Here is a 13056-nt window from a genome sequence, read left to right as displayed (position 1 = left end):
CCAGAATTGTTCAATAAGCTCTGTTTAAAATATCTTAAGGCTTCTGTAGCTGTCATCACCAAACCTTTCCAGATTTCTCCTGCAAATGACTTCCAAAGGCTTCTTAACCACATGGGTAGGCACAGTCACAGCAATGACTCCTCTTCTTGGTACATATTTTCTGATAATCGACTTTTCATCACTGTGATAAATACATGAGAAAATCAACTTTGATGAGGAAAGATTTATTTTGACTAATGATTCCAGAGGTTTCAGTTCACCTTCAGTTGGTTCCATTACTTTGGGACTGTGATAAGGCAGAACCTCATGGCAGAAGGACATGGCACAGGAAAGCTGCTTAGCTCAAGACATCCAGGAAGTAGAATGAGAGAGGGGGGGCAAGGGAAACATAAAACCTTTAAGGAGATGCCCCACTCACCAACTTCCTCCATCTAGGTCCCATCTCCCAGTAATTTATTCATATTTTTAATTAATCACATGTATTAATTCACTAAGGAGATTATAGTCCTCATGAGCCAATCATTTTCTAAAAGCCCCACCTCCCAACATTGCTACATTGGGGACCAAGTTCTAAACATATGAATCTGGGGAAGGAGATACTTCAAATCCAAACCATTACAGTGCTCTTTTCCTGAAAGTTCATTATTTAACTGGTTGTACTGTCATCTAGTTATTCTGTCATTTCAATATTTTTGGAAAGTACCAGTATTACTTTCTTCTTGATCATAGAATCAATTGTGGGTTTTCTATGTTGACTTGGCAGTGATCTTGCTCTGCCTTGATAAGGGCTCATGAAGATGCTACACCACTTTCTAGGAACATTATATTTGATTTTTATGAATTGAATGGGTGTGAATAATAGTCAATAGAATGTGTGGTTCTAAATTCATTTTTAATGAACCAATGTTTCTGAGCTGCCTGGTTCTATTTCATATTGAATTATGTGTTTTTTAAAAATGGCTCCAAAAATCTACTTAAAGACATTTGGAGATGATCATACGTGTTTCTCCATGACTCCAAATGCAGTACTGAATACTCACTAGCTAATTTTTTATTTGTTTATTTTAATCTCTGTCATTTAAATATAACCTGGGCTTAGGTTGTGCCTCAGTGGTAGAGTGTGTTAGGCATGGAGTTCAATTCTCAGCATCATAAGTAAATGAATAAATAAAATAAAAGTCCATCAACAACTAACAAACTATTTGAAAAATAAAATAAAATAAATCTAACCAAGCATGTATGAGTCTGGAGAGTCCAGTGGAGATGAATTTGAGAGTCAGACTTCAGGCTCTCTTCAGATGATTGTGCCAAAAGAAGCTGAGGTGGCAGTTCAGGTATAACCTGCTGGTCATGTTCTCAAGAATGCTGCTCCATATTTGGAATATGGCAGCATGTGAGGTGATCATTTGCACCTCCAAATTCAGTAGGCAGAGAAGCAGTCATTGCTGCATGCACAGAGAAGTTTCAGCAGTCCCTACGTGAACTCAAAAACATACTGTACCCAGGCCTTTAATACTTTTTTTCTGGACCTAGTTTTAGTACTGGGAAGTACTAAAGTTTAGTACTGGGAAGTACTAAGTTTACTGGGAAGTACTAAGCTTAGTATTGGGAAGCACCAGAGCATATTGATAGCTGTTCGAGTTTCATGATTTATGATACCCACACATGTATTGCTGGCAGATAGTATATTGTTGAAAGTCTGCATGAATGAATAGGATGAAAGAAAGTACAAATTTGTGAGGTGCGAAGAGAGCAAGAAGAGGAGGGAGAAATTTTAAGATTCTGTCTTCCCTCCATCACCATCTGGAAATGAGACCTGTTTACATTCCAAGACCATCACGCTGAGTTCTTGGGGTATCTCCTTTTACAGGTTATTCCTGTGAGCCCCACAATGACCCTGCTGACTTCTTCCTGGATGTCATTTATGGAATTTCTTCTGCTGTGGTATTAAACAGAGAGGAAGAAGTCCATGAAGGTATGTGAATCTTTTAAATTCACAGATATTTGCCTAATTGGTTTGACCAAAGCTTAGCAATGTGGTGGCTCATTAAAACTTAGCTTTGTGAATTCACGTTTATGCCATGTTCTGATGCCAGCCAATAGATAGACTTTACTGTCAATGAGTGCTGTGTTTTATATTCAATTTATGAATGAGCAATTATATGATGCTGTTATTGTAAGAGGAAAATTCACTAAAAATAAATTTGCTTATTATTTATTGTACTTTTATAATAAAAATTTGGTACTTTATGTATTTTCTCCTAGTAGAAAATAAGGACAAGGTTTTATACTAAGAAATATAACTCTTTTTGGTAAGAAGTCTATTTCAAGAAGTGAGATCCAAATTGTTAGGGAAAGGTCGAGTGAGTTTTTTCTATCCATATGATTATGGCAGAATCTGGCCAATTAGCTGTGTTTACTAATGTTTACATCAATGACAACACTCATGATAGCTTTAGAATAAAATTGTTGTCTCATAAATGAGTCACAGAAAATTGGGTTAAGTCAGTTCTTGTCTGCTAATAATATTTCCCTTCTTTATCTATTTTTCTTCTAAAGTCAGCCACAATGAAGAACTTCCTAAGAGAAAAAAAACAGTTACAAAAACATTAGCTGAGTTTTATGCTAACTCCTCCCTGTACAAAGACACAAAAGCTGAATTAGAAGAACTCTCAGGTGGTCTTAAGAAGAGGAGACCAGCCTTCATGGAAACCACCTATGTCACCTCCTTCTGTCACCAACTCAGATGGATTTCCTGGCGTTCATTCAAAACCTTGCTGCCTAATTACAGGACCTCTATAGAGAGGGTAATCTGAAAGATTCTTTTAATTTTGCTGTGAGATTCTTATGTGGGAGCAATTGGGTCTGATATAGTCTACTTAAGAATTATGAGTATTTTTTTCTTTTTCTTATTTCTAATGTAAGAATTTTCACTTGAAACTTCTTAAAGTATAAAATAGTTGCCTAATATGTTGGTACATGCCTGTATTCCCAGCTACTCAAGAGGCTAAGGTAGGAGGATCACAAGTTAGAGACAAACCTGGGCAATGTAGCAAGACCCTATGCAAAACAAAAAGTGCTGGGGATGTGGCTCAGTATGAGCATATTTGCCTTGCATATGTGAGATCCTGGTTGCAATCCTGATTATGGGAAATGGGCAGGTGGAAAATGTGCATGTTTCCTGGCAGAAGAGTTGAGAGCTCAGTTGAAGTCATCCCTCTTAGCTGCATGGTCTTTAATTTGTTCCCAGATCAACTTTGCCAGGTGCCTGCATTGCTTTGCTACTATGTTGTAGGACATTCATAGGTCCCGCTCCTGAACTGGGCCCTGAACTGGGAATACTTGGTAGACACTGAGAGGAGTCTTGGCCATTCCAATAATCTGCTCTGTTATTCTCTCAATTCAAAAAAAAACAGGTTAGTGTTCAACTTAATTTAGAAAGTAGTGTAATAGTGTGCACTGTATTCTGATTCTCTCAGAGACTTTGGCCAAGCCATGTAAATTGTTTATCTCAGTGGTGAAATCTGATTATGAAGCTGTATATTTTATCATAAATGGTGTACATTTTTCACTTCTAATTGAAACTATTTCCTTTATCTTTTTCATTTTCCTTTTTTAAAAAGATCATTACCACAATCATAGGTGGACTGGTTACAAGTTCTATTCTTCTTCACCTAAAAAATGATTGCACCGAAATCCAGATTAAGTAAGTAAATTTCAATCAATGCTGTGATTTTTTTCAAGCTTGGAAAAATCCATTTCATATTTTTTTGAGTATAAGTATTTAGTAAACATTATATTCATTGTGGGTAGGATGTGTTCATGCATTGAAAAATGAGTGGAAAATTAATTTTATTTTTCATATATATTTGCATCTATTGTTGAACTGGATACATCATAAATTTTACCCTTTTAACCCTTATTGAATGTACAGTTACTGTTCAGTGCATCAAGCACCTGCTCATTGTGCAACTATAGCCAATATCCAACCCCAGAATGTTTTTTTTTTTTTTTTTGACTTCCCACACAGAATTTCTATACCCTACACTGGGAGAGATCTCATGGGGTCATTCTTCCTCTCTCTTTTAACCAGAATAGTAATTTTTTCTTCTTCCTTTCTTTCTTTTTTTATGGAAAAAAACTATGGTTCTTTTGTTTCTGTTCTGTCCTGGCAGGACCTGGACACTCTGTCTGCTAATTGGCTTTCAGTGTTTACCCAACCTGTCAGCAAAGGAGACCTTTGCACTTGAGAAGAAGCTCTTTATGTGAGTAGATCTCTATTTTAGGAAGGAGCTTGATGTCTGTTGACTAAATTGGTGATATCCATAATTGGACCAAGGATCTGATTGGGAGAATATCAGTATTTTTCTTTTCTTTCATATGTTGATTTGTTTAAAGGATGAATGCAAATCATATATACCTATTATGTACAGTATGAGCTTTCAAAGTATGTGCAGAGATAACCAGTATTAACTGAAAAAAAAAATGAACAGGGTAGAAAGTCAAGTGTATGGGGCCTCTTGCCAAAGGAAGAGTGAGTTTTGGGGTGAGGTGTAGTCAGCAAATTCCAGTGCTGTAGAGAAAGCAAGTAATAGAGGGGCTGAAATTATCTTTGTTTCTAGAAAATAACAAATCAAGATGACTCTAGCAAGAACATTTTGAGGAGCTAGGTAGAATTTTAGTGGTGGGTTAATCAGCAAATTAGCAGTAGTAGATAAAGCTGACAAAGAATTGAAGGTGTGCAGCCTTCAGTGGATTTAAGAATGGAATGAATCAAAGGAAAAGAAGAAAAGGTTCAGTTTTTCTCTTGAGATTTTCAAATATAAAGGAGATTTGCCCATGCTTACATATGCACCAAGGATAGCAATCATCAGAGAGGGAAGGAATGAAGATACTGGTGGAACAGTTTGAAAATACAGGAAATCCATGTGAAGAAGAGGAAAGATGAGGATTTAGTATCTGAAAGGGTGTATTGTTGAAAGACATGATCATTGAAAGAAAAAGTCTTTTTTCTTCTTTTTTTATTATGAGAGTAGCAAAAGTAAAAGGAGAGGGCTGGGATTGTAGCTCAGCGCTAGAGCACTCTCCTAGCACATGCCAGGCCCTGGGTTCCATCCTCAGCACCACATAAAAATGAATAAATAAAATAAAGGTAATGTGTCCAACTACAACTAAAAAAATTAAAATTAAAAATAAATAAAGTAAAAGGAGTTTAGGAAACTGCACCTGCTTGTAGGGCCTTGAAGAGTAATAAAGCCACCTTTGTCATAGTCATAAGTGGGAAGAAGAAAAGCCTCTGCTATCACTGAGATTAGCCCAACATTTTGCTCTTCAAGCAAAGTGCAGCTCAGAGGAGAAATATAGCCTCTGAGGAAAGTGAGGAGATGCAGACTCTGTCCCTGGAGGGGTGATGTGGGCCAGAGTGGGCAGCACAGGAGGAGTGCTGTCATGAGAGGATCCCGGCAAGAGCCTTGGTGGGCTGATGCTCCAGGGAGGCTGCACCTGAAGTGGAGAATGATGTGGGGGTGGGGATCAGCCTACAAACCTTGGACATCTGCAGTGTCAGACCTGGTGGCAGCAGGAGTCTGCACAGCAGAGTCTCCTCTGGGCTGTGCCTTCCTGGACTAATCTGGGATGTATGGTATGTGTTTTTGTTCTGCAGACAAGAGTACATCAGTGGATACTACAGAGTGTCTTCTTACTTCTTTGGAAAACTGTTATCTGATTTTCTACCCAGGAGTTTGTTAACAATTATTCTATTTACTGGTACAGTATACTTCATGTTAGGTAAGTAACAAGATAAAGAGGATGTGTCCGTAGTCTTACAAATGAAAGGAAACTAATTTCGCTTTGTAAACATATTTATGGTTTCCAAAATAAAAGATCAAGTCATAAGCCAGGAGAGCAAGTATTCATTCCTCACTTTCTAAAATGGTAGTTCAGTTGTCAATACTGTTCTACACAAATTCTTTTATTTTTATTTGTTACTTGTGTGTGTGTGCAGTACTGAGGATTGAACCTGGAGCCACTCACATGCTATACAAGTGATCTACCATTGAGTTACATCTCCAGCCCTATTTTACACTTCTATTTTGAGATAGGGTTTTGCTAATTTGCTCATGCTTGCCTTAAGCTTGGATTCCTCCTTTCTTGGTCAACCCAATTCCTGGGATAACAGGTGTATGGCACCGTACTGGACTCAACTGAACTTTCAAAGCTATAAATACATTTTATGTCAGTAAAATGCTGTGATTCATACAAAAACATGTAAAGAATCCCTTCATATTTGAGACTATGCTGGAGATAATGGGATATTTATTGCTTTTCAATTTTTCTCTGAGTCTCTGTACATATACCTCTACATAAAGATAAAATATAAATGGAAAAACTATAAATAGGTATTAGAGATACAAAGAGAGAGCTAAAAAATCAACATACACACATACACATATGCACACACGTACGCATGCGTGCACACACACACACACACACATACACATATTTATTCTCCTTCTCCTTTTCCCTATTTAAAGAAAGATGATGACTTTTGGATTCAGGTCTTTAACAAGAATACTTGTTTAATGGCTATAGACACATTCATTCGTGCATTATGCTCAGACTTCTTCCCAGGCTCATGCTGTAAGAATGTAAATGTATTTCTTTCTCTCTCGTGCACTCATATGCACACATACACACATCACAGAAATATCTATTTTTGACAATACACTGCAGAGTAAGAACCACTGAGAAAGTGTAAACCTTCCAGTTTAGAAATAAAAGTTGTTTCATAAAAAATTAATTATGTAATATAACCCCTCCCCCACAGTCCTGATTGGTGTTCCTGCAGCAATTGCAACATTGTAAGACTGATGGTGAGCATTAACTCATTAGAGTTCATAAGGTGGTCGAAGAAACTTCATTTGGCTCCAATCTGAATCAGAGAAATAGGATTTGTCTAGGGGGATTCAGCGTATGGATTCTTTATCTTTCCTTCCCATATATTAAAACCATTGTTATAGAATTGTGATCCCAGGTTTTTTTTTTCTGACAAATGCATTATAGCAGACAGTGAGTAATGTAGAGATATCTGGGTACATGGATGTACTGTTGATGAGTTTCCTTTAATAGGAGAAGGCAGTATAATTTGGCTAGATATGTTGCCTGTGTCCACCTCACCAATTCTGAATTGGTCAAAATTACACATAGGGCAACATCAGTGTTATATGGGAAAATGCTTTGGTAGAAAGTGTAATAAATCTGTGTGGTAACGTTATACAGTGGTGGACACGATGCAATTAATGTCCCTGGGTATTTCGGTCTTGGATGACAACTTTTTATCTTGATACTATTATTTTTCAGAGTATTATACTGTCATTTGTGCACAGGTGTATATACACACAAACACACACACACACACACACACACACACACACACATACACACACAAAAGTGTCAAATACATGGGAACCTAGGCAGGTTGACTGACCCTTTCTTTTCTTTCAAAGGATTGAAACCAGGGGTGAAGGCTTTCTTCATAACGATGCTTACCATTTTGATGGTGGCTTATTCAACTGGTTCCCTGATCCTTGCTATTGGAGTTCACAGTATTTTTTTCACAGCAGCAATTCTGGGATTATATTTTCTATTGATGATGGTGAGTGTGAACTGTGATTGTTTGAGAGGGAATTTTTCCCCTTGTTCCTTCCCACTCTTTCACCTGTCCTTTAAAACCTGCTTTGAGGATTCTGTGCATAGACCTAAGATGCCTTCAGGAGGCCATGGACTAAGATCCTGTTTATATTAGAGAATGTACCACTTTCCTCCTGGCACTTATAAAAACACTGGAAATCCCAAACTCATAGTACAAGGTCACCCTATTAATGGGTTCCTGATGCTTTTTATATCAATATTTTTCTGCTTACTTTTGCTTTTAATGATTCCTTAGTTTTAATCTTTTATGCCTTTAATTTTGCACTCACAATAATGAATCAGCAGAAACTAGTTACCACCCTTTGCCACACAATGACATCAAATAGGAGTGGTTCTCCTATTAATACACACATCCTTTCTTCTATAGTAGGAGGAGTTGTCTTTCAAAGATACATAATTAGCATAAGCTCTTGCCAAAGTTTAATTCTTTCATGTATAAATTTAGCAAAAATCAATGTATATCACTGAGAAAGCAATGTCTTGTTTATAGTTTCTACACTGTCATACAACAAATAAAAGATATGATTAATTATTATGTAAGGTTTTCTACTTAGAAATTTAAAAATCAGTCCCAGGATCACATTTTACTCGGAGATGCTGACTTATATACTAAGCAGTTGGTTAGGTCCAGTTTTAACACATGCAGACAAAACCACAACATTGTCATTGTTCTGAATATCCCAGGGTACCTCACGCCAGTTAGGACAAGCATTATGTGCACCTCACAGCTGTCTCTTGTGTGTCTCCAGCAGTCCTTCCTGGCATCTTCATTGCCACACTGCTTTCTGGTAGCTTTAAATGGAGGGATTGACTATGTTTCCTGCTGTATTTCACCACACTATGTTGTTTATCAGGTCTAGGGTTTGGGTTTTCTAAGGCCTCCTTTCTGAGCTCCAGGTGATTCCTAATGTAATGGATATATAGTGTCGACCCTTGTGAATAACAAATTACCTGTTGTATGAAAGTAGAAAAGGGCATGTGATGCTTAGGATTGTTCTTAGACTGTCAGGTTCCTTACTGGGTACATATGATTTAGTATAATTTGAATAGTCAGTAAAATCAGCTCTTCATGTCCATGGGATCCACATTCAAAGATCCAACCAACTGCAGATCAATACTATGCAAAGCAAAGATTATGTCTACAATGAGTATATGTGCTTATTTCTTTGTCATTTTGCTCTATTCATATGAACTATTTGCATAGTATTTATGTTGTATTAGGCATCAAGAAATATTAAAATGATTTTAAAAACACATATTTTTATTTATGCATAAAGAATGTATGTGGGTTACATGAAAATATTATGCCATTTTAAAAATAAGGGACTTGAGCATCTGCAGATTTTTGGTATCTGTGGACTAGATATCCTGGAACCAATACTGTTGGGCTACCAAAGGATAACTGTACTTCTTGGTATTCTTTTATGTGCAGTTACAGAAAAATTAGAGGACTTAGTCTTGATAATTACAAATCTTCCAAATAAGTGGAAAATATAATATAGATAATTTTGTCCTGAATCTCCCAAATAAATGAATGTATAATACAGACTATAGGTATGCTAAGAGCCATAGCCAAGTAATATGATGCAAGGCATTTTTGGCCAGCTAGCCATTGAGATGATATGATTATGTTAAGATTTGCATTCATATGGATATTAGACTCCTGCTGTTCACCTTGGCCTGCTACAGGACTCCTGGAGAGTTCCCATTGGTTGGGGAAGTGCAGTAGGAGGGAATTCCAGGGGAGGAACTTCCTCTGGGGTTCTGAGAACTCCGCGGGAGTGGGTCGGCAATCTTCCCGGGCGGTATGGGGCATTAGCGGCAGTTTTAAAAAAATAAAGTTTGTTCCTGCTTGAGTGTCTCATGATTTTGTGCCCAGCCAGACTGCGGCATAGGTATATTGTCCTTCCTTTAATATATAAACTATCTTAGCTGTGTGGAGGTATAGATATGCAAGGGATGAAGGATGAAGCTTACTGTCTAGAATAAGTTGAAGAAATTTTAAGAAAGAGTTGGTCCTAGCAGAAGTGTATAGAAAATTCTTGAGTTCTTGGAGAGACTTATCTAGAATTTCTCGTAAAATCACTGGACTTGGTCCGATTCATGGTTTTTGCTTTTTTTTTTTTTTTTGGTAGATTTTGATAAATTTTTCACTGGATTTTGGAAACTTTTCCCCTTGGCTGTCATGGATTCAGTACTTAAGTATCCCTCACTATGGTTATATGGTAAGTTGTCCTCATCTGTCATAGAAAAATATATTCTCAAGCTGGATGCAACAAAAACAATGCCTATCCATATTGCTTTAACCATGAGCAGTGAAGGAGTCCTATCCAGGAGTTACCTTTCATGACTGAGAATCTCCTATTAGCCTCAGTTAGTACAAACGCCAGGAGTCACATGGGATTTTCCCCAATCACCTCATTGTTTGAGGAAGATGAAGGTTGTAGAGAAATTAGGGAAAGTAGAAGAAGCAAAAATAAGACCATAATACACTCTTAACTGTATTGGCTTCAGCAAACCAATCAACTCCAAAGTGACTGTACATCCATGTATAACTAAATTTCTAACTCACATAATTACAACTAGTTTTGAGGAAAACATAATTATCATAAATCAACATTACCTTTGATCACCACTGTATTATTTTAGTTGTAGTGTTTATGGGACTATAAAATTGGGAAGAGATGAAGGAATGACTTCTTGGCCAATGGAAAGCAACATCCCAAGCTTAGGCCTCTTGATTTCCAGGGAAAATAAGGTATTTTGTGGGAAATAGACTGTGAATATGAGACTTTAGCATGTTGTAAATACAAAATTAAGATTAGAATTCACATCATTGGGATAATTTCTGGAAAACTTTTGGAATCCAGGTCTGTTTCACTTCTGTTCCCCCTTGTTGTAGGCTTTGCAGTATAATGAATTTTGGGGACAAAACTTCTGTCCAGGACTCAATACAACAAAAAGCAGTGGCTGTTCCACCTATGTGATGTAAGTTTGTGTTCAATGTCACAAAGGGTTTGATTACTCCTATGATGTGATTAAGAAAGGCCCCCAGGTTTAAAGCTGATTTGAGTCCTTTCAAGGCTAACAAAACTTCCTGATTCTAAGTTGTATCACTTGAAATATGAGTCCTTGTAGAGTAATATATATCAACACCCATACAATTCCTGTATTGAACATAAAATTGTGTTTAAGTTTAATGTGGAGACATTTGTTTTGAGACTTTTGAGAAATTGTTTTGATGTTTTAGTTGTGGGATTCAGTTATTATTTTTTCAGAACTACTGATTTTGAAATTAATTGCTTTGACAGTTTAGTGAAGGATAATAGTCTCTGATCACTTGGAGTCTGTGCTACCAGTGAGCCCATCCCTTGGAGATTAGTAATAGCTCAAAGAGCAGCAGTAGCATAAAAGTGGTTAGCATTGCTTTGTTGAGATCCCGGCCCTTCTCTTTGTTCACACTTATGGGAAATCAAAGCCTGCACAGTTGTGTGTGTGTTTGTGTGTGTACATGTCTATACATTGACTCAGTATACTCCTTATCAAAGGCTATATCCTCTAGAGAAAGAAATACATATTTCAGTTTGTTGACAAGAAAATTTATTTTTGCATAATGTCATTAAAACTGAAGTGCAAATTTCAATCAATTTATAACATCTCATTTTTAATTTTTAATACTACTTTTGTTTTCTATGATTGCTGTTATCTTTGACTTTAACAGATAAATTACCAAGGGAAAAGAGAATCTGGCATGTTCAATCTCTCCTAGATTTTTCAAATATATAGAATTTAGTCTTTGTAAAAACACAAACCCTATTGTTAATGATTGATAAAGCCTCTACTTAGAGGAGTTTTCCTTACCCACTCTTTTTGTTTTGAGCTGGGCATAGTCTTTGTGACAAAAAGTTAGTGCCAGGTTATTAGTTAGGATAAAATGGATGGGAAACATTAGACCACATAAGGAGAAGCTACCACAGGCTTCATGCTCACAGAAGCCTCCTTCACATAAGAGAAAATAAGAAGCTCCTCTAATAGCACAGAGAGGTCAAGGATATTTTTGAAATGGCTGAATTCCAAGAGATGCACAAGAATGGCAGCAGGCAATAATTATGACTGCACAAGGTGTTTTTTTATTAAGAGCCACTTTTCTACCATGTGGAAGGAATTCTCCATCTTGCTCTGTTCCAGGTGCTACCTAAGTCTGATTCCTGGGTATCTTTCTGTAGTGGAGTGTCTGTGATGATTATTACCATCATGGTACAAGAGCTGACAGATCCTGACTGCCTAGAAGCATTTGTTCCCTCTATCTGTATTTGTAGAATTCTTGCCTGTGTTTTTTGGATAACTATTCTGTGGGTGAGCCAAACCAGAAGGAACTTTTGATGCTCTCAGTAGGGTCTATAGGTGTCATCAGTTAAAGCTGAGCTTTTACCCACTAGGAGTGGTGAAAAGTTCCTTCATCAATACTTCCTTTGAGAAGAGTAGCATTATAAATTTGAAATGGAATGAATCTGAGGAGACTAGAACTTGGTTCATTGTGTGACTGTAAACTTGGCCAACTTCATTAATCCTTATTAATGGATCCTCCTCTTTGAAATATGTGTAATACCTATATCCCCTTGGGTTATTTTAGGAATTCCTTAACTTACTAGTGCAAGGTGCTTAGCACAGTATTTAGAAAAATTTTAAGCACTCCATGATAAGTATTATATATGAAGTGATGATTTCATACTATTTGGTTACTTATTGGCTTCTAAGAAAGAAATAGTGAATATATTGAGTAAACCATGACAGATGCTACAAATGTAATCAGAAATTTTGTGTTGAATTTTAGATGTACTGGTGAAGAATACTTGACACTCCAAGGCATTGATCCATCTCCGTGGAGCTTGTGGAAGAATCACCTGGCTTTGGCTTGTATAACTACTATCCTTCTTGAAATTACCTACCTAAAATTGTTACTTCTTAAAAAAAAGATTCTTAAAATCCCCTTTAATTTACCATGAATTACCCTAATATTAAAAAGGAACACTGTAATTTATTTCACCAATGCAGATATTTTTGCCATTGCTCAGTAGCCTGCATACTGTTGTTCAGAAAAAAATATATATTTTTAATAGAAAATATTCACAAAAATCACAACAAACTGAATTACACGTGAAAGAACCCAAGCCAAAACAACTGACCTGTTATATTAGCTCATCTCATCAAACAGTAAAGAAGTCCAGTCTAATTTATTGATCTGAAAAGTAGAATTAAATTACTGAAACGCTTAGAAAGTTAATAATATCTCTAGTATGAGTTTTCTCACCTTCAAAATGCATGGGAGGTTAGTAGACCTCTAGT

The 13056-nt window shown here is 36.7% G+C and overlaps 1 protein-coding gene and 1 long non-coding RNA gene across 2 annotated transcripts in view; both read left to right on the top strand.

Annotated features, from left to right (window-relative positions):
- Window positions 1-3710, top strand: part of LOC308654695 (broad substrate specificity ATP-binding cassette transporter ABCG2-like) — a gene marked incomplete at its 3' end in the record, with an annotated part of 34181 nt that extends 30471 nt beyond the window's left edge. The window contains exons 8-10 of the mRNA XM_081304368.1: window positions 1871-1975; window positions 2560-2807; window positions 3624-3710. Coding sequence (XP_081160494.1) covers window positions 1871-1975; window positions 2560-2807; window positions 3624-3710 — 440 coding nt within the window. The remainder of the gene's footprint in view (window positions 1-1870; window positions 1976-2559; window positions 2808-3623) is intronic.
- Window positions 3711-6925: 3215 nt separating this feature from the next.
- Window positions 6926-12707, top strand: LOC308654924. The gene is made up of 4 exons (XR_014023345.1): window positions 6926-7654; window positions 9846-9935; window positions 10613-10698; window positions 12545-12707. It is a non-coding gene; the product is annotated as an uncharacterized lncRNA (long non-coding RNA).
- The last annotated feature ends 349 nt before the right edge of the window (window positions 12708-13056 follow it).

Source organism: Spermophilus citellus, assembly GCF_964194105.1.
Source record: "Spermophilus citellus genome assembly, chromosome: 8".
NCBI classification, from domain to species: Eukaryota; Metazoa; Chordata; class Mammalia; order Rodentia; family Sciuridae; genus Spermophilus; species Spermophilus citellus.
Note: the sequence above shows the minus strand (reverse complement) of the source record. Positions and strands in the feature narration are given on the sequence as shown.